This window comes from Anguilla anguilla, chromosome 5 (genome assembly GCF_013347855.1).
Source record: "Anguilla anguilla isolate fAngAng1 chromosome 5, fAngAng1.pri, whole genome shotgun sequence".
NCBI classification, from domain to species: Eukaryota; Metazoa; Chordata; class Actinopteri; order Anguilliformes; family Anguillidae; genus Anguilla; species Anguilla anguilla.
Genome location: NC_049205.1, coordinates 34,874,604 through 34,899,030, shown reverse-complemented (window position 1 = coordinate 34,899,030; position 24,427 = coordinate 34,874,604). Strand labels below are relative to the sequence as shown.

The 24,427-nt window shown below is 39.6% G+C and overlaps 1 protein-coding gene across 1 annotated transcript in view; it reads right to left on the bottom strand.

Moving 5' to 3' along the window:
* The window catches only part of LOC118228365 (72 kDa type IV collagenase-like), a 33,862-nt gene extending 10,349 nt beyond the window's left edge, over nt 1-23,513 (bottom strand). The window contains exons 1-8 of the mRNA XM_035419827.1: nt 23,189-23,513; nt 16,979-17,205; nt 10,758-10,906; nt 8,337-8,465; nt 7,740-7,913; nt 3,986-4,159; nt 512-685; nt 99-254 (exon numbers count right to left, since the gene is read on the bottom strand). Of these exons, the coding sequence (XP_035275718.1) occupies nt 99-254; nt 512-685; nt 3,986-4,159; nt 7,740-7,913; nt 8,337-8,465; nt 10,758-10,906; nt 16,979-17,205; nt 23,189-23,341 (1,336 nt within the window). The 5' untranslated portion in view covers nt 23,342-23,513. The remainder of the gene's footprint in view (nt 1-98; nt 255-511; nt 686-3,985; nt 4,160-7,739; nt 7,914-8,336; nt 8,466-10,757; nt 10,907-16,978; nt 17,206-23,188) is intronic.
* Nucleotides 23,514-24,427: the final 914 nt, after the last annotated feature.

Genomic DNA, 24,427 nt, shown 5'->3' with positions numbered 1-24,427 from the left:
GGTTTTTTTGTGTATGCCCATGAAAGTAAGTGTGTATGGCTGTGTGCAAGACGGAGGAGAAAAAGCCCAGCGTGCTTCGCGGCCGCCCTCCCGCCTACCGTAGAGCTCCTGGATGCCTCTGATGTCATCGTTAGACAGACGGAAGTGCTTGGTGTAAGTGTACATGGGGGCCATCAGGGCCCCGGGGTCCTCAGAGTGCTCCAGCCCCAAGGCGTGGCCAAACTCATGGGCAGCCACCAGGAACAGACTGTAGCCTGGAGCCACACACACACACACACACACACACAGAAAAGACACACCCGAGCTATGAGACCTGTCACACCTCACGGACAGCCACCAGATATGTCATGTGCATTGTGTATTTACATAGTATGTTCAAATTAGTACTGTTTAATACACATACGGTGAATGAAGATGTTGTGTGTAGGTGTGCGTGTGTGTGTCAGTGCATTTTCTACCGAGGACGAATGTTGTTCAAATGGTGAGTTATACTTTAGCAGGCTGTGTCTACCTTGGTCAGGACAGAAACCCCATTTGCGGTCGTCGTCGTAGCTTTTAGTGGAGGCGCACCACATTTTCCCGTCGCTGCGCCCGGAGGCCGTGCAGCCGTCGTAGCTGTCGCCCAGGAAAGTGAAGGGGAAAACACAGGGTGCTCCTTCCGAGTTGCCCCCCATCGTTGTCAAGGCTACGCAGAGCAACCCACAAAACAAGCACAGAAAAAGCAAGAAGTTTGTTACATTACCTTAATTTACCAGGAGTGCTTAAACTACAGGGGAATTCCACCGTAGAATGAACTTTTACTTGTAGACGAGTAGCTGCCCTCCTGCTTAAAATAAGCACTCAGCCAGCTCTCTAGTTGCAATGACAGATATACGGGTATCAGCTTTACTAAAGACTACAATGGGAAGCTACTAACTGTCTATGGGCGAGCGTCAGTCACAGGTTGCCACTCCTAATGAATGCAAACGTAGCGGCTGGGCGTTAGCCTAGAGAGATTAACGTTTCTAGCCAACAAGTTAGCCACTAAAGAAAGACACTGTCGATTTACGTGATCAGTTTACTTTACTGATTATGTCCTACTAAAAAGACAATGCTGCTTCAGTGGGGCAACTTGCATGAGTTTAACATAACTACGATTTGAATAACTGTGATTTATGCAGTGGACTCATAGCAAGCAATTTCAAACACGGTACGACTTCTGCAATATTTGGTGGTCATAATAAATCAGGCAAGAACAGACATTTTTAAAGAATACCGGTGGTGAGGGACGAAGGAGTTAAGCCAGCCAAGGAGAAATGTATGGTTGACATCGTTAACATTCCCTCATGAGAGGTAATGCGGAACAAAGCATCAGCAGTGACACAAACTGCTTGACTCGTCATTTTAGTGGAATAAAGACACAAGTAGTCTGAGATATGGATTTGCAGTATTACCAGTTCTGCCAGTTAAAAACTAAATGTTTTCAATGTAGGTTTTTTAGCCACTTCACGTCTAGTAATACTTGAGTTTGGTCAACACCCCCTTTGGCTAAATTGAAGGTACGTATCTTAAAATTCAAATTACCCACCCATTGTAATTCTTTAAAAATTAGCTAGGGTAGAGGTGTAAGTAAAAAGGCGTACCAAAATTTGCACCTTTTACTGCCGATAGCCTTGTACAGAGATTGCTTCGGCCAGCCACACAGAGATAATTAATCAGTTACACCTTGATCTGTTAAATGAGCTAAATGTTGTTTTGTGGTGGAATTCCCCTCAAGTACATCAGTACATTCAACAGAGCAGTGGTTACTAGAAAAAGGCTAATTTCATGCTTAGTACAGTGAAAAGTGCTAGGATTTACTATACGGTCAGCATAGTCGACTGTTTTTACAAACATATTGAGAATTATTCAGTCATGTACCCGTATTTACATTGGACTCAGGGTAGAAAATCAATCTAGAAAAAGAAAAATGGTTGTCCTTACCCACAAAAATTCTTTGTCTTAAATGTTCCCACTTCCTATCACCCAACTGATTTCAAAGAACATGACCCAAAGATTTTGACATTTATTTGGACGGGGAAAATTCAGTAATTTGCCTATAAACTGCATAACAGTCAAATGAGGAAAGTGGCAAATTAGCAAATTTGGGTTTTCTAGTTTGGGCTTTGCAAATGTGGTTGAACCCAAATTCACAACATTCATTCTTTGCACACCTGTGAATAGTTTGTGACAAAAGGTGCTCATAAAAACTGATCCCATCCCTGTTGAAAATTCCAGCTAAAACCAGCAGGCATTCTAAGATGATTTAAGTCATGTTTATTACATATTCTAACTGGTCAAAGATGGTCTGTGGCTGATCAAAGCTGGCCTGTAGTTGGACAAAGCTGGTCAAAGCCAGTTAAGCTGGTAGAGTAAGCTGGTGGCCAAACTTATGGACTAGCTGTCTGTTGGTCGACAAGGTAAATTTTCAGCAAGGATACTTAACAAAGAGCATGGGGACATTTGTTTCCTAGTTTCTTCACGACTTCCAGACTTTGTTATCAGTGCAGAAAAAGGGAATGTTCCACCTCTGTGCAGTGACTCAGGGACATAAAAGTAACATCAGGCGAACAGACCCGTAACTGCTCAGCCCAGAGCTGGGAAGGTTAGAGTCCTGGCGCTGCGGTTTTCAGACAGCATACTTTAGCTCTTACTCAGTGTGTGTGTGTGTGTGTGTGTGTGTGTGTGTGTGAGCGTATGTGGGGGTGAGGTTGGGGGGGGGGGGGGGGGGGGTTATGTGTAAGGGGGGCTTTCTGCTCTCTTTATTGTTTTTGTTTCAGCGTGATTTGAGCCCTGTGGGTGTCTCCGCTGCCCAGCTGTGGTGGTGGTGCATGCTGGGAGAAAAGCTTCAACAACAGGAAAATGGTCAGCACTGCGAAACCGCAGCAAAGCAATGTGCCCTGCATATCTGTCGAGACAGCAGACAGGGTGGTCAGGAGAGTTTCACTGGGCCCACAAAAGCAACGGAGAAATATTCGGGGAATAACTTGAGAGCAAGATTTAGTGTAGATCTGGGCGGTGTCTGAGTGAGAGTGAAATGGCTTCAAGTACGGGTGACGGGGGTATGAATTTGGCATGGCTTGAGTCAACAGATTTTTTCTTAACTGTGACTCACAAATAAATTTGAGGATTGGAAAATTTTCTCTTCAAAAAGCCGGGCAAGTTCAGCAATGACTAAAAAGGATTTGCCACACTGCATTAACAATGTACAGTGTTCACTTCTCAGGAAAAGTTTAGGACAAATTCTGACTGTAGCTAGGCTAATATCTCTAAGGAACGATCAAGAATTTTACTTCTCCATACACAATTTGAGAAGTGGTTAAAACAGAATTCCTACTTTTCCTTCTAACAAACATTTATAAAAAATGTGCTTAGCCAATATGCGACTTTCAAATAATATGCTAAAAGATAGCAGTCTGTGTAAGTACAGTAAAACTGATCAGTCTTTTCACAGTAGAGGGACTGCTTTCTTTAGCGCATAGTTTTTATTTGGAGTGGTCTATGGCAGAAAGCTGTTTAATTTCCAGCCTAAAGGCGGGAAAGCCTCAGAGGAAGCCTGGCTCAGGATTAGCTGAGCGGGAGACGGGCTGCCTCTCACTGAAATTAGCCGCATTCTGAGCGCATTAATCACCGATCCGCGCGTCACGTGCAGGCTCCCGCGCAGCGAGAGAGCGCATTCCCTGCCGATTCGAAACAGATGAGGGCCCCGGCCCGCCTGCCCCCGTAAACCCGAGCCCCGCCCGGCCGTAAAGCGACCGGACGCGCGCAAGTGGAAAATAACCCAGGCTAGCGAGCAGCAAACGTTTTACAGTCATCCACAGGAGCAGTCTTACGGGGCCCAACCGCTGCCTGGCTATCTCTCGGCACGTTCGCTATGCTGGTGCCCGGCGTTTCATTGTGCTTCGTGAACAGCAATGCTGCGTAGAAAACAGATCGGTTGTTTAAGTGCGTCCTACCGCAGACCCACCAGTTTCGGGGCAGAAACCGAAGCTCTTATCGCGGTCGTAGTCCTCGGTTGTGGCGCACCAGCGGTACCCGTCGTCCCGGCCGGAGGTGGTGCAGCCGTCGTACTTGTCACCGAGGAAGGTGAAGGGGAACTTGCAGGCAGCCCCGTCGCCATTTCCGCCAATCGTGAACAGCACTGAAACACAAGCACGCAGACACACCGCACTTTCGTTCACTTCCAGCACCAATGAAACTGGCAACAGAAGACATGGATGGTTTAGCATAGGTGTTTTCCCAATACATCTCAATACAGTCTGCAAAAATGAAACAAAAGGCTGGTAATGTAAGCAAGCAGTTGTACCCTCAAAAAAAATCAAATTCCATTTGGTGGCTTTCTGTGGTATTCACTCCCCTTCCCCACCCCCACCCTTTCCCCTAAGTTTGTGGCGAATAGTCATCTTTCCATGCTATAGGCTACTAAGAAAAAGTGGATTAGCAATAAAATTAATAATTTAGTGTCTCAGTGTCTCCAGCATGACAGAGATATACTCTAAATGTCTTATTTACTGAATAAATATTCAGTTCTGTTTAATAGGTCTGTTTTGCCATTGTTGAAGTTTAAAGGGATCTAAGTTCACAGCTCAGTTCTCAGCAAGCACAAACCCCCATTGCAACATTTTACAGTGTTGCAATAAATGTCTGTCAGGCTGTGGCGAATAATAACACTGCCATAATCCCCCCAAGACAGAACTTTCTACCCACATTGTAAATTCACATTGCGCCATACTAAATTCTATAAGAAAGAAAGACTTTTTAAGGACTGTGCATCCCAACACAATCATGAGAGCACTATGCTTTCACAGTTTTTCCACAAACAAAAATAATGTTTTGAAAAGTACATTGACTGACTGGAATCTATCTGGCACTCAGTTATAGAAGACATAAAGAGGACAAGAGTTGAAAAGCAACTGTCCAGCAGCGTCTGGTTATCTTGGCACAATACAGTGTGTAAGGTGGATAACAGAGCATACACAGAGAGCATCTTTGCCTTACGCAAGACTATGCATGGTAGCCATTAAAAAAGAGAAAAAACTGTGCTTACATTACTTCTCAATGTCATTAAAAGTTAAGGAAATACTTCAATATGGCCCGATGTTCCATTAAGAGTTTGTATGCAGTGCATGTGTGTGATTTCCCCAAAGTTTCTGTCCTCATTAGTGAATGTTTGTATATCTGTATTTCTGACAGTAGTAATTCTGTGTTTTCAAAAGAAAATTTTTTTCTTTCAAACAATATTGTTTTTTCAAGCCTGGGGAGGTTCTAATCAACAATATTATTTCTGTCACACTACAGAGAGGTATCTGTGAGACACTTTTCAAATGTGATAACATGGTTTTCTTTCTTTTGCTAATGGAACGCTACAAAGACTGCTTGTTTACCAAGAGAAATCATGGCTCCTTTCTCTTGTAAACCACATTTTGAGCAAGATGTGAAGATGACAGATTTAGCTGTATACCAAAGATAAAACAAACTGCAACCTTCTTACCTTTTGATCTGTTCAGAAAAAGAATGACACACTGTTCTAACTTTGTTTCCCAACTTGAAAACAAATATATATCTTTGATGACAACTAGAGAAAAAAGGTCTCTTGGCTAAATTAAATCTAACCACAAAGTGCTTTGCTGGTAAATATTTAAAGTTGCACTTTAGAGAGTCACTTTTACTACTGTAAACAAGCAAGATGACAGAAAGCTATGGATTAGCTTTCTGTCATCTTGCATAGAATCATATGTTAATCACTGAAAGTATTCTCAAACTGATTCACTACACTTAGCAGCTTAAGTGTTTAGTCTCTCTTGTTTTGAACACATAAGTGTGCACTGTAGGGGATAGAGGAAACCCCTCCTCTTCTTCTCACTGTATAGGTCATTTTTTTATGTTGCCTGCAAGGAGCTTCAGCTAAAGCAATGGTTCTCACAGCAGTGACCTGGGCTGTAGTCAGGAATCTAATCCTGACCATGTCAGAACCAGTTCTCCAGTCTGGTGGAGTGATGCACAATTAGCCTTAAGTCAACCAGACAGGAAGGCCTACAGTCAGCAGGATATTTCCCACTTTCCGCCATTTAGCAGTAAGTCCTTTGATGATCAGGCACATGCAGTCTACATGCTGAGTAAGAACATAGGGTTGCCAGATTTAGAATTTGTGAAAACCGGACACCATACACGCACTTTTGACATTGATTAATTGATTGTGAACAAGAGGGGGGCGGGGGGGTTTGCGTGCTGTTGGAACTCATCGTGGACCAGAGCGTGGTGAGGGCAAATAAGGAGAAAAAGAAAGTTTAACTTAGGAAATACAAGACGAAGTTCATTGAAAACCAGTGGTAAAATTTCAATTCATTATTCACACCGGATATTTTTTGTGGTCTGGTCAGGACCACAAACTGGACCAAATAATTTGAAAAATGGACATTCCGGTCCAAAACTAGGTATCATATTCTTCATGGGTCTGCAGAAGTGTCTCCAAACATATCTTATATATGTTTTTGACCCAGGAATGCAATTTGTTTTTCTGACTTCAAAACATACTTCAATATGCCCCCCCACCCCCCACCCCACATGCCCCATTCATCAACTGACAGGCTTACAAATCTCATTCTGACACAGCAAAATCCACAGTATTTGTGAAAAAATCCCACAGTGTGGCAGCCCTGACTGCACACTCTGATCAGTGGGTTTGTTTTAACAGTGCACAGCCAGGCTCACTGATACTCCATACCCCTTCCACCCTTTGTCCTGCTATGCCAAGCCTGAAGTACAATTGCTGCTTCGACAGCCTCCTGTACTGAAGCTTTCGGTGTGAGCACTCCCCACTTAGCACAGTCAGGAGCTCCGTAGAGCTTAGGATGATTTACTCAATTAGACGTCTTGTAAGTGTTTTTCTTCTTCTTTCCATTATGTGCCACGTGCAAACCAGGATTCAAGCCGAAGTGTTCTTAACTCACCGGACACACAAAGCAAGTGTTCATTTGCATATAAAAAAGCATAGCTTGGTAGGTTCCACAATCACCAAAATAAACATGCAAACTGTATTTATGAAAAAAAAAAAAACTAAAGGTTGCACTTATTTTATCTTATTTATACATCAAGGATACATTTTCATTGAATCCATGAATCCTATCTTATATAGTTATAGCTGTCAACAAACCTAGACTAATCTGGGATATTCATCTTCTATCCATGAAAGTATGAAAGTATGTAATAATCTACTTCCTGAAAAAGGAATATAAACCATTAAAAAGAAGTGATGAATGAGGACTCTGATCTCTCATCCTTACAATCTGCATGGAGACTTGCAACACATTTCTACAAATGAACAGTTTGTAGGAAAATTGCGAGAAACAGTAGTGCCACAGAAGAAGAGTAGAGCCACAGACTAGAACCTATGTATACCTTGAAAAATACTTATACCCTATGCAAAAATCCACAAATATCTGACAAAAATATTCTTCCATAGGTCTTGCAGTAAGTCGTATAGACTGCACATAAAACAAATTCTTCATTCTGAACATTTCTGAAGGTGCTCAACAATTTTGAACTGGGCTCATAATCAGAGTTGCCAGATGAAGAACCACCATTGCAGACTTGTGTTTATACAGGGATATTACTCAAAAGTTTTCCCCATGGAGAAGGATACTTGCCAAGAAAATGGGTAATGAAGACAGTACTAACGATCTTGGTCAAGTTAAGTCACACCTGAGGGAGCATATACTCACATTCGTGGGGGCAGAAGCCGTACTTCCCATCATCGTCAAAGTTGTAGGTGGTTGAGCACCAAAGGAAGCCGTCATCACGGCCCTCGGACGTGCAGCTGCTGTACTCCTTCCCCATGAAGAGGAAAGGGAACTTACAAAGCTCCCCCTCCGCATTCCCAAACTTAACCTTGACCACTGAGAGAAACAGAGACAGAGAGAGACAGAGATAGTGAGAGAGAGTACTTATACATTTTATATTATGTCATTCATACAATAATTAATTAATCACAGATATTTTAATCACAGAGAGTGTGTGACCTATTCAACAATAACAGGTACATGAACAGGCTGCTTCATATCGGTGGCTTCAGATTACAACAAAAAAATGACCGTAAATGACTGAAAACTTCACATTCTTGACCGGTATAAACAATTGTGTCCTGAAACTGAACAAAGGGCAATGTCCAGAAAAAATCAGGATATTATAATATCCTTCTGCTATCAAGATAATCTGTGTTTCAAATATGCTAGCTCAGTTAATAATTCAGCTCAGGATGAATATACATTTACTTGCTCAAGATGAATATTGATGGTCTAATCAATGGCCACTCACTGTACCTTGTCCTTCTCCAAGAGTCCACTGCTCATCATCATCAAAGTGGGAGTCGCCCCCAATTCCTGGGCCGGGGGCGAAGGCGTGGGCCAGAAGGCCGTCTTTCCCGTCAAAGGGGTAGCCGTCACCATGCTCTGTGGACAAGACCACCAGCATCCTCAGTACAGTCACCATTTTCCCACCAGGCTCGCAACCAAACCAGGAAGTTGTGTAGTGATTGACACACAGAGATGGCAACCCAAGTCATTCAATTAAAGGCCACAATTGCAACCACATCATTAATAAAGAGGAAATTGATTTGGTGTCTGCATTTAACCCATATGTTCTGCTTCGGTAAACATGACCTGTTTTAAATTTTTACTACAGGTCAAACAATACTGAAAAATATTTTACCAACTTCTCTAATGAAGTTGGTAATTTCTCTAATGAACATTAAAAATAACATATTTACATTTAGTGCATATGCTATACCGTGAGAGTAACACGGTGAAAAGAAAGTGTTAAAAATTGTGAAATATCAATTGAAACTGACTGGCTGGTGTAAATATGAAACAAAAGGTAATTTTACTAACTGTCACATTGCCTCCATCTCTTATTTGCACCCGCTAGTATGCGCACACACACCTGCCATCAAGAAGATCCCCAAGCATGTGAATGGGGTTTCATACAGGGGTTTCCCTTTCTATTGCTCCCCCAAAACACAGCTCTACTCAGGTTTGGCCATTTCAAAAATAATTTTCTGTGGCATGCTGAGACAGGAAGAGCCATTTCTTGATCCACAAAGTCTTTGCTTCACATTCAATTCACATGCCTTCATCATAGTGGACTTTTTACCAAAACCAAATGACACTTTCATAGCTAAATATGGTCATTCAGAGGTATATTGCTAATAATTGAGATGAAGATAAGATATATTGGCTATTTAAAAACAAAAAAAAGGATTATACTGTTTTATAATCAATATGACACGGAGAACAATACATCTATTGCTAATTAGTGAACAGGGGGGTATTTCACAAAGCAGAATTACAGAGTTAGCTGAATAACTGCACTGAGTAAAACCCGGAACACTACCAAATCTGGAACATGGAGTGAAGTAAAGAGCTGTTCCGAGTTTTACTCAGCCAGCTAACTCAGAAGGCTAGCTAACAGTAGTCCTGTTTCATGAAATACCCTCCAGGAAGGCTTAAAATGCTACCAGACCATAGAGTGTACACAGGAACTGGAGAGGGTGGGAGGGGCCGGGTGGTGAAGCCAATGAAGTAATGGGAAACAGCCTCTACTGCGCATGTTGAGAGTTCAAAAGAACTTGCTTCCCCATTGAATTCAATGTAGAAAACCAATGTGATATAACAACCAAACAAAACCTCATCGATTTTTGTGCTCATAAATTTCATTATTTGTTTCAGTTTGTGAAACAATGGTTGCTTTTATTAAAAATATGAAATATTAATATTAATAAAGTATAATTTTCACAATCTGCTTTTCATCTGAAACATAATGATTGTTAATCGAATTTCAAAATACCATTAGAGAAGTTTTATTTTTCCCTTAAAAGTGTTATGTTTCCCATTCACTTTAAAGGGAGCTCCAATGTATGCAAAGTTCAGGCTTACTTCCGGGGTTTCACAAGCTTAGGGTAGCTGACGGTGTGCTTTCCCGTCTAGTTAAATATGCATGTCGATGTGCCAGACAGACATTAGATCATAAACGTGTAATATGTTTTCATCAATACAAGACTCGCACATCTGTTTTTGATTATAAACAGCAATATGTGTTCGACCAGGGTTCTGGCAACAACTTTGTCCTTAACTTTGAATCACAATTTTGCATATGTGTAGGTTATTTCTTTAAAACGACATTCTTGCAAATTCAGTATGCACAAATATAAATTAAACAAACTGTGTCCACATTGAAAAAAGTAACACATGAATTCATGCATAGGTTAAAGCAAAGCATAAACATTGATTGAACCCAGGTTGTTTGTCTTCCATTTCTATGTCAGCCTCCGCTGACTAAAATGAACTTGGCTAAAACTGCAATCACCAAGATGAGGCAAGCCAGAGACGGAGGCCCCACATTAATGGTAACCGTCTGACGCAAAAGCTTGTCTACACAGACCGCAATCCACATAAATCTGCAGACTAATTATAGCTTAATCACAGCTTTGCTGTACGAGACGTGAAATAACCGCCACCCGTGCACGTAATTCTTGGCTATCTCCGACCACCAGTCGGGTTAACAGTCACCTTTCTCTCACCGCACTGTCTCACAGCATCAGGGTTGCCAGACTGCTGTCATTTCTAACTGTTTTATATTTTAGCCAAACTCATAAACTCAACTCTGAACCAACAAGTAGATTGATCTCTGCTTAAACCTGAGTGTGATGGTTTAGCCAGGAAAGGGTCGGCGAGACAAGAGCGTACCGTTGCGTCCAAAATTGATCATGATGTCAGCATCCCCATCCATTAAGCGAGTGAACTTGAGTGGGGTGACGTCGCTCCACACTTTGAAAGCCCGGAAAAAGGCGTCGTTCACGGTTTCCTCGTCCAGATCTGGAGTGTACCCGAGAATCCTGGGAAGGGGAATGAAGCAAAGGTTGTTCCAAAAGGTTCTGAAGCAAAACATTACAGAGCTTCAAATAAGTTTACATTAAATGGTGCTCCTAATACATTCCGATTCTTTTAAATAGGTCATTTTTATTTAACATATTTTTTTTTAACTTAAAGCATACAGTTATCCAATCAAATGGCAATTCTTTTGTTTGTTGTTTTGCTTTTTTGTGCCTTTTCTCACCTCTGTTTGTTTACTTTTGTTTTTGTAGCATTGTCTTTCGGTCATGTGCAGCACATTGGGCTACAGCCACTATATGAAATGTGCTATATAAATAAAGATTGATTGATTGATGGATTGATTGAATATATTTACTGATCATTAGAGGATAGACAAGTGTAAGGGAAGCATTAAAAACAGCAGAAAATGTAAACACCAGTCTGCCAAAACCTGTCTATTAATTCATTTCTGTCAGTATTTCAAAGCATTAAGACCATCACAAACTATAATTTTGGAAGAAAGATGTAAGACAATTTTCCAAATAGTAAACCTAGATGCTGCTTAAGTATTCCAGTGAGAATTTGAATCAGCAATTTTATTTTTTACCTGAAGAAGAGTGAGTAAATCACAATTAGGTAATCAAATGTGGGGGGGACAAAAATGTAAGACAATAAAAAATGCACTTTAAGTCAGTGTTACTATTGACCAGTCATTGGTCTCTTCGTTACTTGATAGAACACACTAAAGCTATACTTAGCTATTTTTGAATGCTCACTCGTCGAGAGCCCAAGCCAGATTGCCTATATACCGAGGAGTGGCACTAAATCAACTCTGGGCAACACCAAGCCCTCTTAACCACAGGTATTCCTACTTCATGAAAATTCCATCTCAATATCTATCAAAAGCAATAACATAAGTAATATTTGTAAAAACAACACTAAATTAAATTCAGTTATATACAGTGAACTCCGTGATATTTGGGAAAAAGAGATATTATTTCTTGATTTGACTCTGTACTCCACAATTTTAGAACAACCATCATAAACAAATGATTCAGATGTAAAGCAAACATTCTCAGCTTTTCTTATGTATTTTTATATACACTTTGGTTTTACCATGTTGATATTACAGAACTTTTTATACATAGTCCCCCATATCAGGGCACCATAATGTTTGAGACAAATGGCCTCACAGGTGTTTCTCATTATGTTTCAGAGCACCAAATATTACAGTGCACTGAAATGGGGGGACTGTGCATAAAAGTGCTGTAATTCCTACATGGTAAAACCAAAATATATACCCGTTAATAAAAACTAAGGATCTGCACTTTAACCACTTGTGAATTTTTTAAATTACAAATCTAAAACTATGGAGTACAGACCACATTCAAGAAAAAAATGTCTTTGTCCCAAACATTATGGAGCTCACTGTAACTGTACCCTTATTAAATGAAACCCACTAAACTAAGCATAACACTAACAACCATACACTTAGGTGTATTACTTGAGAACCGCTCTCATATACCTAGCCTCATTCCTAGTCTCCATGAACACTAAGGTTTGGGTGCACACCAGCCCCACTTTGTAAACCAGGAAGTGAGGAGACAGCAGTGAATGCCTACTCACTTTCACCAGTAATAAATAAAAATATTTATCAAAACATAGAGCATTGATATGAATAAAATATATGATGTGCAATGTATGGAAATAACTTAAAATAAAAATGAGGGTGAGGTATTTGCAACTTTATGACCAAAAATGCAGCACTGAAAGAGGCAAAGAAAACATATAATAAATGAGATGATGACAACATTAACATGTACACAAAATTAAATGTAAGAAAACACTTTAACAGAAATCAGAAGAACATACATTAAATGTTGTGCATAGGAAACTTGAACACTTAACTAAAAGTAAACATGATGGTAGACACTCACAATCTCATCATCACAGTGCCAGACCTCTCTAACATTCCCAGACCGGAAAATGAAAGTGCTACATTAACAAAGCACCAATTGCAAGTTAACATAAATTAAATATATAAGAAAAAGTCAAATGAGTGGAGGAATTGTACATTTGGGAAGGCGGGCCGGAGACTAACAATCACGACGGTCCTCTGAACCCAATGCCAACTGAATGCCCTATTTCTGCTCTAAAATCTGAAACACCAGCTCAGCTGCTACAGCTACTGTGCTGGAGGACTGCACAACTGATGCAGGTAGGCTGAAATTTCCTTATCAACAAGAGGAATCGCTGCTATGAAACGAGGTGAGTTTTCCTACTTTTTAAATGAACCACATTATTTTTCGAGGCAAAAAGAACATTGCATAGCTAGAGGTCATGTTGCGAAACAGCACACCAGTACTTAATTTAATGACCAGTTACAAAAGCTTTTCCACTATCATGTTTTAGCCATATAACTGTTGAAATTTAACCCTTTAGGTATGAGATCACAAATATATCATTAGAATATTCTAATGCTGTTCTATGCTGATAAAACAATCACTACTGTTATTTGAAAGCAACGGCATTCTAGAACAGACTTGAATTTTGATTTTTTTTTTTTAATCTACTCTTCAAAGGGTTAATGAGCACCCTCACAACCAACCAGAATTGATGCAACAAGCAAGATCCCTGTCTTATACCGTGTTGCACAGTAATGTATATACTGACTACTGCATATTCTATAAGATGTTGCTTTGCTGAATTGTACGTGTACTAAATGCAATTCAACTGGAACAAACGTGTGTGGCATACATGATCCTGAATAAAGGAACTAGTACATAAATAACAATGCAATGTAAAATAAATATTACTTCTGTGAACTTTTAATATATTGAACATATTATTTGTTTAGCAGAAAGTTTTACCAAAGCCGCGTTTCCACCGCAGGAACTTTACCCCGGAACTAGGAACCTTTTGAGGAACTCAGTGCGTTTCGACCGCAGGAACTAGGGTCTAAATTTAGTTCCGGGGGCTTTATTTTACCCCCAAAAACGTTCCTGCTCGGGGGGTAGTACTTTCCAAAAGTACCAGAACCTTTGGGGTGGGGCGCAAGCGCTGAAAATTTCAGATTGGTCGACTACTTGCAGTGTTTTATTTCAACCGCCATGTTTAAAAATCTGCAGCCGCAAACCAATTTATTTTCATAATAACTTCAAATCAAACGTGTATGTTATGCGGCGCAGTAGCCTAGTTTTGGTTATAGCCTGTCTTGGAATTATAACGTGTGCTCTTCTGTTCTTTTCTTGCTGTAGTATTTGTTTTATAAAATGCTAAGCATTTGTGCTGGGACAGCATATTACGTACCAAAACATTCAAACGGATTAATTTGGTTGCTGAATATTTTCTTCCGGATTTTCTTTGTTAGCCCATTGTAATTGACTCAAAACGTTTGATACAGTTATGTGAGGTATGCGGTAGTTCTGCGTAGTTCACATTGGTGATACAGTAAAAGCAAACTGGAAATCACCTTCCGCACTTTTTGTCAGGGTAAAATAACAGGTTAATTCTAGTAATCGTCCCTTTAGCTTTTTCAGACTGCCGTAATTTTACTCTGCCATTCTTCAATTCCACAAAAAGACCAGGAAGACTATGGACTAATTTATGGTGCATGGTTTGCATCTGGAGGGCACACTTTGCTGCTTAGCCTATATGGAATTGACGATGAGAAAGTAATCAAACAGCAAATTGTTTACAACGTGTGCATGTTTTCTGCTGTTGTTGCCAGTTATATTGGAAATGTGAATGCATTCTGTCGCCTCGGATGTCAAGAATGTGAATGTGAATGTTCGCATAAAAACATAATGAATGTGTTTGAGAGGATATATGAAACAGTTACAATCTGACTTTTTGGCCTGTTATATCCTATTTGTTGCATAACAACGGTCCAAGTTCAACTACCAACGACAGTTTTGCTTGACGACGGTAAAATATGCCCAAACGGCTGCGGAAGAATATTTCAATTTCAGGTGATAAAATCGATAAAAATCAATAAATACAAAAGTAACCATATATAGTCCTTATTGGTAACCTGTTGTATATATGTGGAATAAACCCCTCCGGGCTGTGCCGGTTATTAGAAAATAATGTAGGCTATTTCGGTGGTAGTATGGGTTTACAGAAGAAATCATAGGACAGATGGACCGACGACAACGTCGCTTTTTCATAGTCAGTGGGCTAATTTGCCTAATCTTCGCGGGACTTTAGACCGCGGTGGAAACACAGACAACAATGGGCTGAAGGAACCTTTTAGTTCCTTGAAAAGTAGTTCCTGGTACTTTTGGTGGAAACGCGGCTCAAGGTTGACTTGTACTATTTGCTAAGCTTGCATGTGGCAAAGGCTGTTATTACAAATGGGTCATGTGTCTGATTGCCAGATGATTTCAGTAGGAGCTGAACTTGACTGAAATACCCTCATGCCATTGTATCACCCCACCAATCACAGCACGTGCCCATTTTTCTGCCCATAATTTTCACTTAAACACTTTCCCTGCATTCACTTTTGATATTTGTATGGTCCCTTTGTTCCAGGACACTGTGGATTAATGCATAATCATTATAAGATGTTGCCTAATTGTTCAATGCTTATTTTAACTGGCTACATTTTATTCAGAGAGCACCACCAAAGTCCCAAAGAACAGTCACTGGTCTTGCTAGCGGTACCTTAATCTCCAAAGGAAACAAAGCAGACACAAGCACAGTTTAACAGCAACGCTTTCCTGGGGCAAGGAAAAGCAAATGTTGGTCAAGTAAAACAGGTTAGCCATGTGCCCAATTGGGAACGTGAAGATGCACGTTTTGTTCAAATCTCTGTTAGGCGCTGCCAAAATAACATAGAAGTCGAGTCTTATGCAGAACATTATGATAGCTAATGATCATTAGCTACAATGCAAGTGACACACAATTGACTGTATGTGCGTCATCATTTAATGTGAATCATCATTAAAGCACTAAATGTAAGTTAGTGCCACAACAACAACAACAATAATAATAATAATAATAATAATAATAATAATAAAATACATCATGGAGTCATATTGCTAGCTATCCATATACTGTAGCTAGTTAAAACCATAAAGCATACAAAAGAGAGATTATATTTATCTTCTTTTTAGTGCAGACTCTGCTATGTTCCCTATATTTCACTAAACTGCTATAACTTCTTAGCTGCCTAAACCTCTACAACAACTCACAGATTGACTAGCTTATGTTATATTACTTGGCTAGTTTCACAGAAGAGTCCCTTATGCTATGTCACTGGCCAAGATGTCCAAGACACCCATTTTGAAAGGGACATGGCCAAAAAAGTCTTCAGTTTCTCACTATTTCTGCCTTTGCGGCCAAAATAAATCATTCAATACATACGTCTTGCATTCTACATCCCTTAAAACATCACTTGAAAACACATATAACCTGCAGAAAGATTAAATTGAGCTCAATAACTATCTCTAGTATGTTTATGTGTATGTTTATGAATGTGGTTCAATGCTACTGTCCCTGTCAAAACATCATAAAGTAAACAAAGTGACAGATCACAAAATAATGAATAAAAATACATTACATTCATACATAGTTCATAGTGATGACAAAGCAGGTAGCCATTTTAACATTTGCGGTGTGTGTGAAGCAATCACAGTGACATAGGCACTCTCATGGCTATCTATGTGAAACAACTATTTAATGAAGTGGTTATTTTCCAAAATCTAATCTAATCTAATTAATCTAATTATTCTAATATTAATAATATGTAGAATAATATTAATTATACTAAATATGAAATAAGTTAAATGTTTTATTTTTTCATTCTTTAATTTTAGGCACATCATAACATAGGGACAGAATAAATTTAGTTCAGGCAAGTAGAGTTCTTACCAATTCACAAACAAGTGTATTAAAAAACAAAACAAAACAAAAATTATTTCTGGCTGTCTACCTCTACATTCCATGCAGGACAAAGCCAACGTTATATCTACCTGCTGCATGCGTATCTCCATACAACACAAGGACAAAGGACAAAGAACCAATGTTGTGTCTATGTTTATGTTAATCTCAATACAACTCAACACAACACAATGAAAGCTGACGTTTCATACCTGTATGTTATTGCATCCTGCCCCCACTTGGGCTTCCTTGGGAAAAAGTTGTAGTTGGCCACATCCGGTACACCACAACGAGGTTTCTTCATGATCTCCACAGTTTTCTGATCAATCTCCCCGGTCTCTTTAAGTTGAAAAAACTTCTGCATCTTCTTCAACGTGTCTTTAAGCACCATGAGATTGCATCTGTCTTTTGGGCATCCATAGAACTTGTTCAGGTAATGCTTTGAAGAGAGACAGGAGGGTATTAGAGAACTGTGGACACCGTATGCAAGGTCAAAGATCATAAGCACTTCGAATAAATCATACCGGGAAGTAAATATGTCTTCCTTCTGTAAGTCAAGTGCTGAAATCTTAACTTCACTTCTGTCTGAGTAAATTACAATATAATCAGAGAGCAGTGAGGCTGGATGAAAAAAGTCTCAGAGCTGTCTCATCACTCCTCATCAGTAGTGTAACTTGGATGTGACATGGTGGTAGTGGAGCTGACAAAGGCATGTGATAACAGACATATCACACTCCTCTCAGTGTGTTAAATCATTTTCAGTGTTAAATCAACTCTCACAGAGTACATATGGACCCTCATATGTACACTGTTAAAGTTGAATTAACACTGGACATTTTACTGTGCAGAATCTCTCAAATGTGCATGACATTTACCATATTTATAAAAACCACGTATTTTACATTTAGTACACCGAGGGAAAAAACACACACATATATAGCTGGCTCAGAGGCTAGCCGCTTATTGTGTTAATGGTCAAGTTAATGGTCATAAATGACTTCCTGGTGTTGAGGCAGTTAGTCAGCATTGGACAGGGAAATAGCCAGGAAATAGTTAGATTCCGTTGGTTTCCGGTGTATTAGATTTGCATCAGGGGCCGCAAATTGGGTACAAAAAGAGCGTTTTGTTTTTCCTGTGCTTGAATCAAAGCTTCTTTCTTTTTATGTTAATAAATTAGTGTAATGGCTCAAAAGTGCATTCCACCTGGTTTGTCTCTTGCTTAAATACTGAATTTTGGGAATTTGCTGGGAGGTGTGCATTATTTTCCCTTATACGCCCAGCTATATAGGCATATCATTGTTCTAAATTAATGTGCATCAACAGTCTGGCTCAATAAAACAAACATGGAAAATGATAATTTTTATTGTAAACTGCTAGCAAAGCAACTGTTACAGTATCATACTTGCAGTGTTAAGGGATATGTCCAGCCACTGCCTACTAACTACTGTAGTTATAGCTTGATTTAAGGTTGCCAACCAACTGTGGAAAATAAGGTAAAAACATTTCCTAAGTTGCTGATTCATTCATGGAAAGCAAACCATTGTATATTTTCATCTTCTTCTTCTTCATGGTTTGATTACTTCCTGCGAAAATGATGGACTCTGACCAGTGTAATTACCAGGATGGTGAAATTGCAAAAATGGCATCACTGTTTCCAGTTCAGGTGTCATTTGGATGTATCGACCCGTCATTGGATAAAATGCTATCACATGATTGTGTACTTCGGCACATTGTTTTGCGCATGCGTATGTACAACTTACTGGTATGTTAGTTAACTGGTAGCATCATCTGTAGCTTTCTTAGGTATGAAGGTAGCTAACAAGGCTCTGTAGCTGGCTTTATCATCTAGCAAGTTAGCAGCTAGCTGCTAGATGATAAATGCAGCTACAGCCTTGTTATCTACGTTCATAGCTAGCTAGCTAGTCTGTAATTGATGTGGCTTCAAACTGACGTTTGAAAGAGCAAGGATGTTCCAATTGCCTTATACATATTTCCTTGATTCCTCCATTCCAGCGTCCTTTCCTTGCGTTCTCTGACACTAGGAGCAAGGAAAGGAAGCAAGGACATAAAATAAAGAATTGGAATGAGCCAACGATTCCAGATGCAAATTCCACATATTTGTGACCCATTTGGCCTTCCATACTAGGAAAAGAGACAAGGAAAGGAGAATAATAAAGCGGTGGGGACACACCCTGGTTCATTGCCAGCACAAAGATAAAATCTTTTCATCGCATCAGCCATTTTGTAGTCAACAGAGCTGTCGTCTCCTAGGGGGTGTTGTATTTCCACTCCGTTACGGAGGTCCTCCATTGACTTAAATGACTTCCAGCGAAGTAAACGGAGCAAGCATATGTCAATTGTGAACAAGGCATTAATTGTGTAGACATACTTAACTAGACCAGCAAGCATGCCTTCAGCTAACCTAAGCTTGTAAAGTCCTGGAAGTAAGGCTGTACTGCTCATGCTGGGGGAAAACACTGGAGCTTTCATTAAAATGACTGGGGAATATCAGACCTTTGAAGGCAAAATAAAATGTCCCTGACGGTATTTTGAAACTTGATTAATGATCATTACATTTCATATAAAAATCAGATGTAGATATGTAATAAAATATGCACATTTTGACCAAATAGTGACCAAAACTTCCACAAAAAATGACATTTATGATCACAAACAATTGACCGATGATATTTTCGTTGGTAGTTCAATCACCTTGGATTTCTACAATGAATACAATGGGCAGCAAGCGTTTTTGCCCTCAAGCATGCGCAGTAGAGGCTGTTTCCCTTTACTTCCTAGGCTTCACCACCTGGCCCCTCCTACCCTCTCCAGTTCCTATGTATGCACTCTGTTTAATCGTCCCATAATTTGAAAGTAAAAGGGGTCTTCCGTATTGAACTTATAGGGACACTTTTTGTTCCATATCTCTGATAATGATTACATTTATAGTTCAGCCACTGCTTATAATGAAATAGTTGGCTAGCTAGCTATTTGTGATAACAAACATGCGGTGAGACTATTTTTATGTGCATCTGCCTTTTCCCAGTCTTTTGGGTCCAGTATTGATAATGCTTAGCCCACAGGAGTTGTTTCTTTTTGTTAACATCACATAGCAAGGGCTTTTTCGTAGTTGCCATTTCACTGTAGCCAGGGGAACGGGTTCCTTTATAGTTGCATTCTTCAAGTGCTAGTAGGTGTGGTGCAGTTTAACAACAGTTTCACTTGCTAAACAACACAACAGTCTTCTCCTGTTAACATTAGTGTCCATCGGCTGGAACCTTCTGTGTGTACTGAACACCGCACCTGGAAATTTCTAAGAGTGGAGTAGGTGTGTCCATCTCATTTGAATAAAGTATTCTATATGCAAATTATTTACACACAGGCTCATGAAACTCGCATCAAACTGTCAAACAAGGCAAGATCAAATGCGAACCAAGATTCTGCAATTACATAGCCTATTTCTCACCTCAAATGTTTTCAGAAACATATTTTAGTGGAGCGTTTAGGTTGAATACAAGAGAGTTTATGAACAGGCCATGTTTCTCCGGTTTGAAAAGTGTTTGGCTGAAAACAATCAGGTGCTGGCAGTGTAGCATCATATTAAATAGTAAATGGATGAATTTGTTGGTGCAACAATTTTCCTAGACTGCCATCTACCTGATTTTATACATAATACCTCCACTTTAGGAGAGGAAAAGTAATTGGACAATTGGCAACTCTGCTGTTTCTTGGCCAGCAGTGTGTCTTTAGTACTTGCACAAGGAACCGAACAAAAGGTCCAGAGTTGATTTAAGGTATGGAATTTGCATTTGGACCTTGCTGTTCTCTCTCAACATGAGGATGAAGTAAGTGCCAATGCCCATAAAGCATGCCATTATTAGGCTTAAAAATTTGAATGAATCGGAGACATAGCCAAAACATTGGGTGTGTCAAAACCAACTTCTTGATACAGTACACTGATAGTGTGAGTAAGCAAAAATGCATTGCTGACCTCAGCAATAGCAAACGACCTGGTTAGAAGACCACTGTAGCGGATGAACCAAAAAAGAATGCTTTCAATTGTGTGGGAAAAAAACCCTTTTCAATTGTCGAACAGATTAAAAACACTCTACAGGATGTAGGCATAGATCTACCACATACAGAAGACTTCACCAGCATAATCTCAGAGGGTTAACCACAAGATACAAACCACTGAAACTCACAAGAACAGAATGGCCAGGGTAGAGTTAGCTAAAAAAAAAGAAAAAAAAAGACTGTATAGTTCTTGAACAAAGTCTTATGGACAGATGAATATTAACCTGTGCCAAAGTGATGCAAAGAGGAGAGTGTGGAGAAAGCATTCCCCTTCATCTGTGAAACATGGTGGAGGTAGTGCTATGGCTTGGACATGTATGGCTACCACTTGAATTAGCCCACTTATCTTCAATGATAGTGTAACTGTCTGCAGACTGCAGCAACAGAATGAATTCTGAAGTGTACAGAAACATGTGATCTGCTCAGATCCCATCAAATGCCTCAAAAATCATTGGATGGCAGGGCAATGACTTGAAACAAACTTTTAAAGCGACCAATTAGGTTGTCAGGGCAAATAAAGTGTGATGTCCTTGACTTGCTGAAGACAAGACTGAAAACAAAATGTCCCAGAAACAAACAGAAACTGAAGATGACTGCAGTACAGAACTGGCAGAGAATCACCAGGGAAGACATCCAGCGTCTGGTGATGTCTATTGGTTGAAGACTTCAGGTAGTCATCAAATGTAAAGGACTCGCAACCAAATACAAAATATTACTATTTTATTTCAGATTATATAAATTTAACCATAAGAAACACATGTTTAGTTGGATTTATATGGGATGACACCCCCACCATCATGTTTCAGATGAGGTGGTAGGCTTTGGATCTTGGGCAATTTCCTTTAGCCTCCAGACTTTGTTCTTGCCATCAATGTAAAACATGTGAATCTTGATCTCATCTGCCCACAAGACTTTTTCCAGAACTCTTAGCAAACTATAACCAGGCCATCCTGTTTTTGTAGCTAACTCAGGGTTTGCATCTTGCAGTGTAGCCTCTGTAGTTCTGTTCTGTGAAGTCTTCTGGAGACAGCAGCCACTGACACATCCATGCTACTGCCTGAAGAGTGTTTCTGACTTGTCAGACAAATGTTTGGGTTTTTTTTTATTATGGTGAGAATGTAGCAGTCATCCACAGTAGAGATCTTCCTTAGCCAACTAGGGCCTTTGCAACTCCTGAGCTCACCAGTGCTCCACTTCTTCGTAATGATGTTCCAAACAGTTGATTTTGATAACCCTACGGTTTGGCCTATCTCAGCCTTATAATGGCTTCCTTGACTTTCACTGACACACCTCTGGCTCTAATGTTGACAAATGCCAATAATAGACTCCAAAAGCAATCAAAAGCCTAGAATCAAGACTAGATACTGAAAGCTCTCTTATACCTGCACTAAAGAAGAAACTGAACACACCTGACTAATCAGAAACACCAACGAAGCCATTTGTCCCAATCATTACGATGTAAATGTATAAAAATACCCTTTAATAAAAGCTGAGAATCTGCACTTTAACCACATGTATATTGTTTGATTACGAATGCAAAATTATGGAGAACATCAAGACAATGTATACACACGCAGTTCCATCATGAGTTATCTGAAGTGCTAACCATGCAAATTCACAAAGCTGGAATTTTCAGCGAATATTGGCAAGAGGCCCGGCTAAAAAATAAAATAACGGGGGACGGGTTGGGTGGATGGAGGGGTTATCTGTTGAGGTTGCAATGGTATTCAATATGTTCATCGATATGTCAAGAAAATAATTAAAACGAGAGTTTTGTTGCGCACGACAAATTGTCGTTGTATCATTTTCCATTCAATGCCTCATTCAGTCTCATATTCTCCGAATATCTATCATAGTAAAATTCTTGAATAAAAAAAGTCAGTATATATAGAACACATCAGCTGTGCATTTTTTAATACGGTATTCGGGTTTGGACAGCTATTTCTTGTTCTGTAATGTAAGCTGCTTTAGGTAAGAGCGCCTGATAAATTAATGTAATGCAGTGTGTGTGTGCGCGCGCGCGTGCGTGCCTCCGTTTTGGGGCAGAGTCTCTAGTATCTTGGACATAGCTCAGTTGTTTTTCCTTGCTAATATGTATTTTTCTTTGTACGAGCAAAGTGTGTGAGGCTATAATTTCTGCGATATGCTGTCTAGAGGCAACATAATTAGGCTAGAATACGATCAAATTCTAGACAGAACAATCCCCATCCGATAAATACAACATTATATTAACTTTTTAAACAAAGGCTTCTCAGTTTAATACACAGAATACATAATACACCCTCAGACATTAAATTCTTCGAAAGTCATCAAAGAAGAGTGACCTGTTTTGGAACGGAGAAACTTACCAGCGCGACTTCTTTGTCTGTTTTTGGGGTAGTATCCCCAGGAAACTTTATTATTGGAGATGGTGCCGCTAACGTTAGCTGAAAACCAACAAACTGCAACAAAAACACTTTTAGAAGAAAGTGCCTATACGTGAAAAAACTGTCGTTCGTCATTTTTGTCCGAATGTCTAAGCAGGCGGCAGGGTTGCTGGTTCGTGCGCTTCAGGCAGCAATTACAAGTTTTATTTTCCTATGTGCACATCCTCCCTTTCTGCGATAGTCTAAGATTTGCTTGCTCTTGCAGTTTTTTGATACTGCTCACTGAAAGTGTGTCCAGACTGCGCAGTCTCCAAATTCTAGACATTTTGGGGGAATGAAATTGGAGACGCAGCTTCCACTGACGCGCAAACGTGTGCACCCACCAGTGTATCCTGCGAGCTGCTCATTAACTTACAATAGTATCAACAAGGTGTAGTTTCAGTTACTCGTTGAATTACGATTACTAGGTGTAGGAAAACTTTTAAAATTCTGTTAAAAAAAAAAAAAAAAATTATTAAACGGAACTACAACTTTCATGGACTGATGATACCTCCCAATTTATTTTCTATTGCAATTGTTTATAGTTTTCTAATAACTTCCAAGCTGTGCTCACTGGCGTATGTTCTAATGATTTAAAAGCAGGGGTGCATAGGCCATATAATCTATCACTACAAATCGCTTAACTGAAGCATAGAAGCCCTTGGATCTATAACCACTCGTAATGATGTAAAGACGAAGCGTTTGCAATAGAAAGCAACCAGTTACGACGTGCCATCCTTTGACACTGGTAAAATAAAAGCGTTTTTATGAAGTGAAATGTCTCCATCTTGTGGTAGTCTTATGGAAATATAATGGAATATTGCAAAACGAAATAAAAAAAATATATGAAGGGATGAATGTAGCAAATGTGTAGTCTGTATTTATGTTGAGCCATGCAAAGTATTTTAAAATGAATGATAGTGCATACAATTATTGTGTTTTCTGTTTCTACTTTATCAAATTTAATAATACTGAAAATAAGAGGTCACTGGTCATATATCCTATTGTAATTTAGCATTCAAGTGGACACTTTTCACTTTTAATCTCATTATCTAGAGATTCATCTTTTCAGAATGAGAGTGGTCAATAGGATACCATTTTGCACTTGACAAGTATATATTCCCCAGTTACATATACCTATTGGTAAAGGACATAATGCCAATGAGGTATTATTCATTAGTA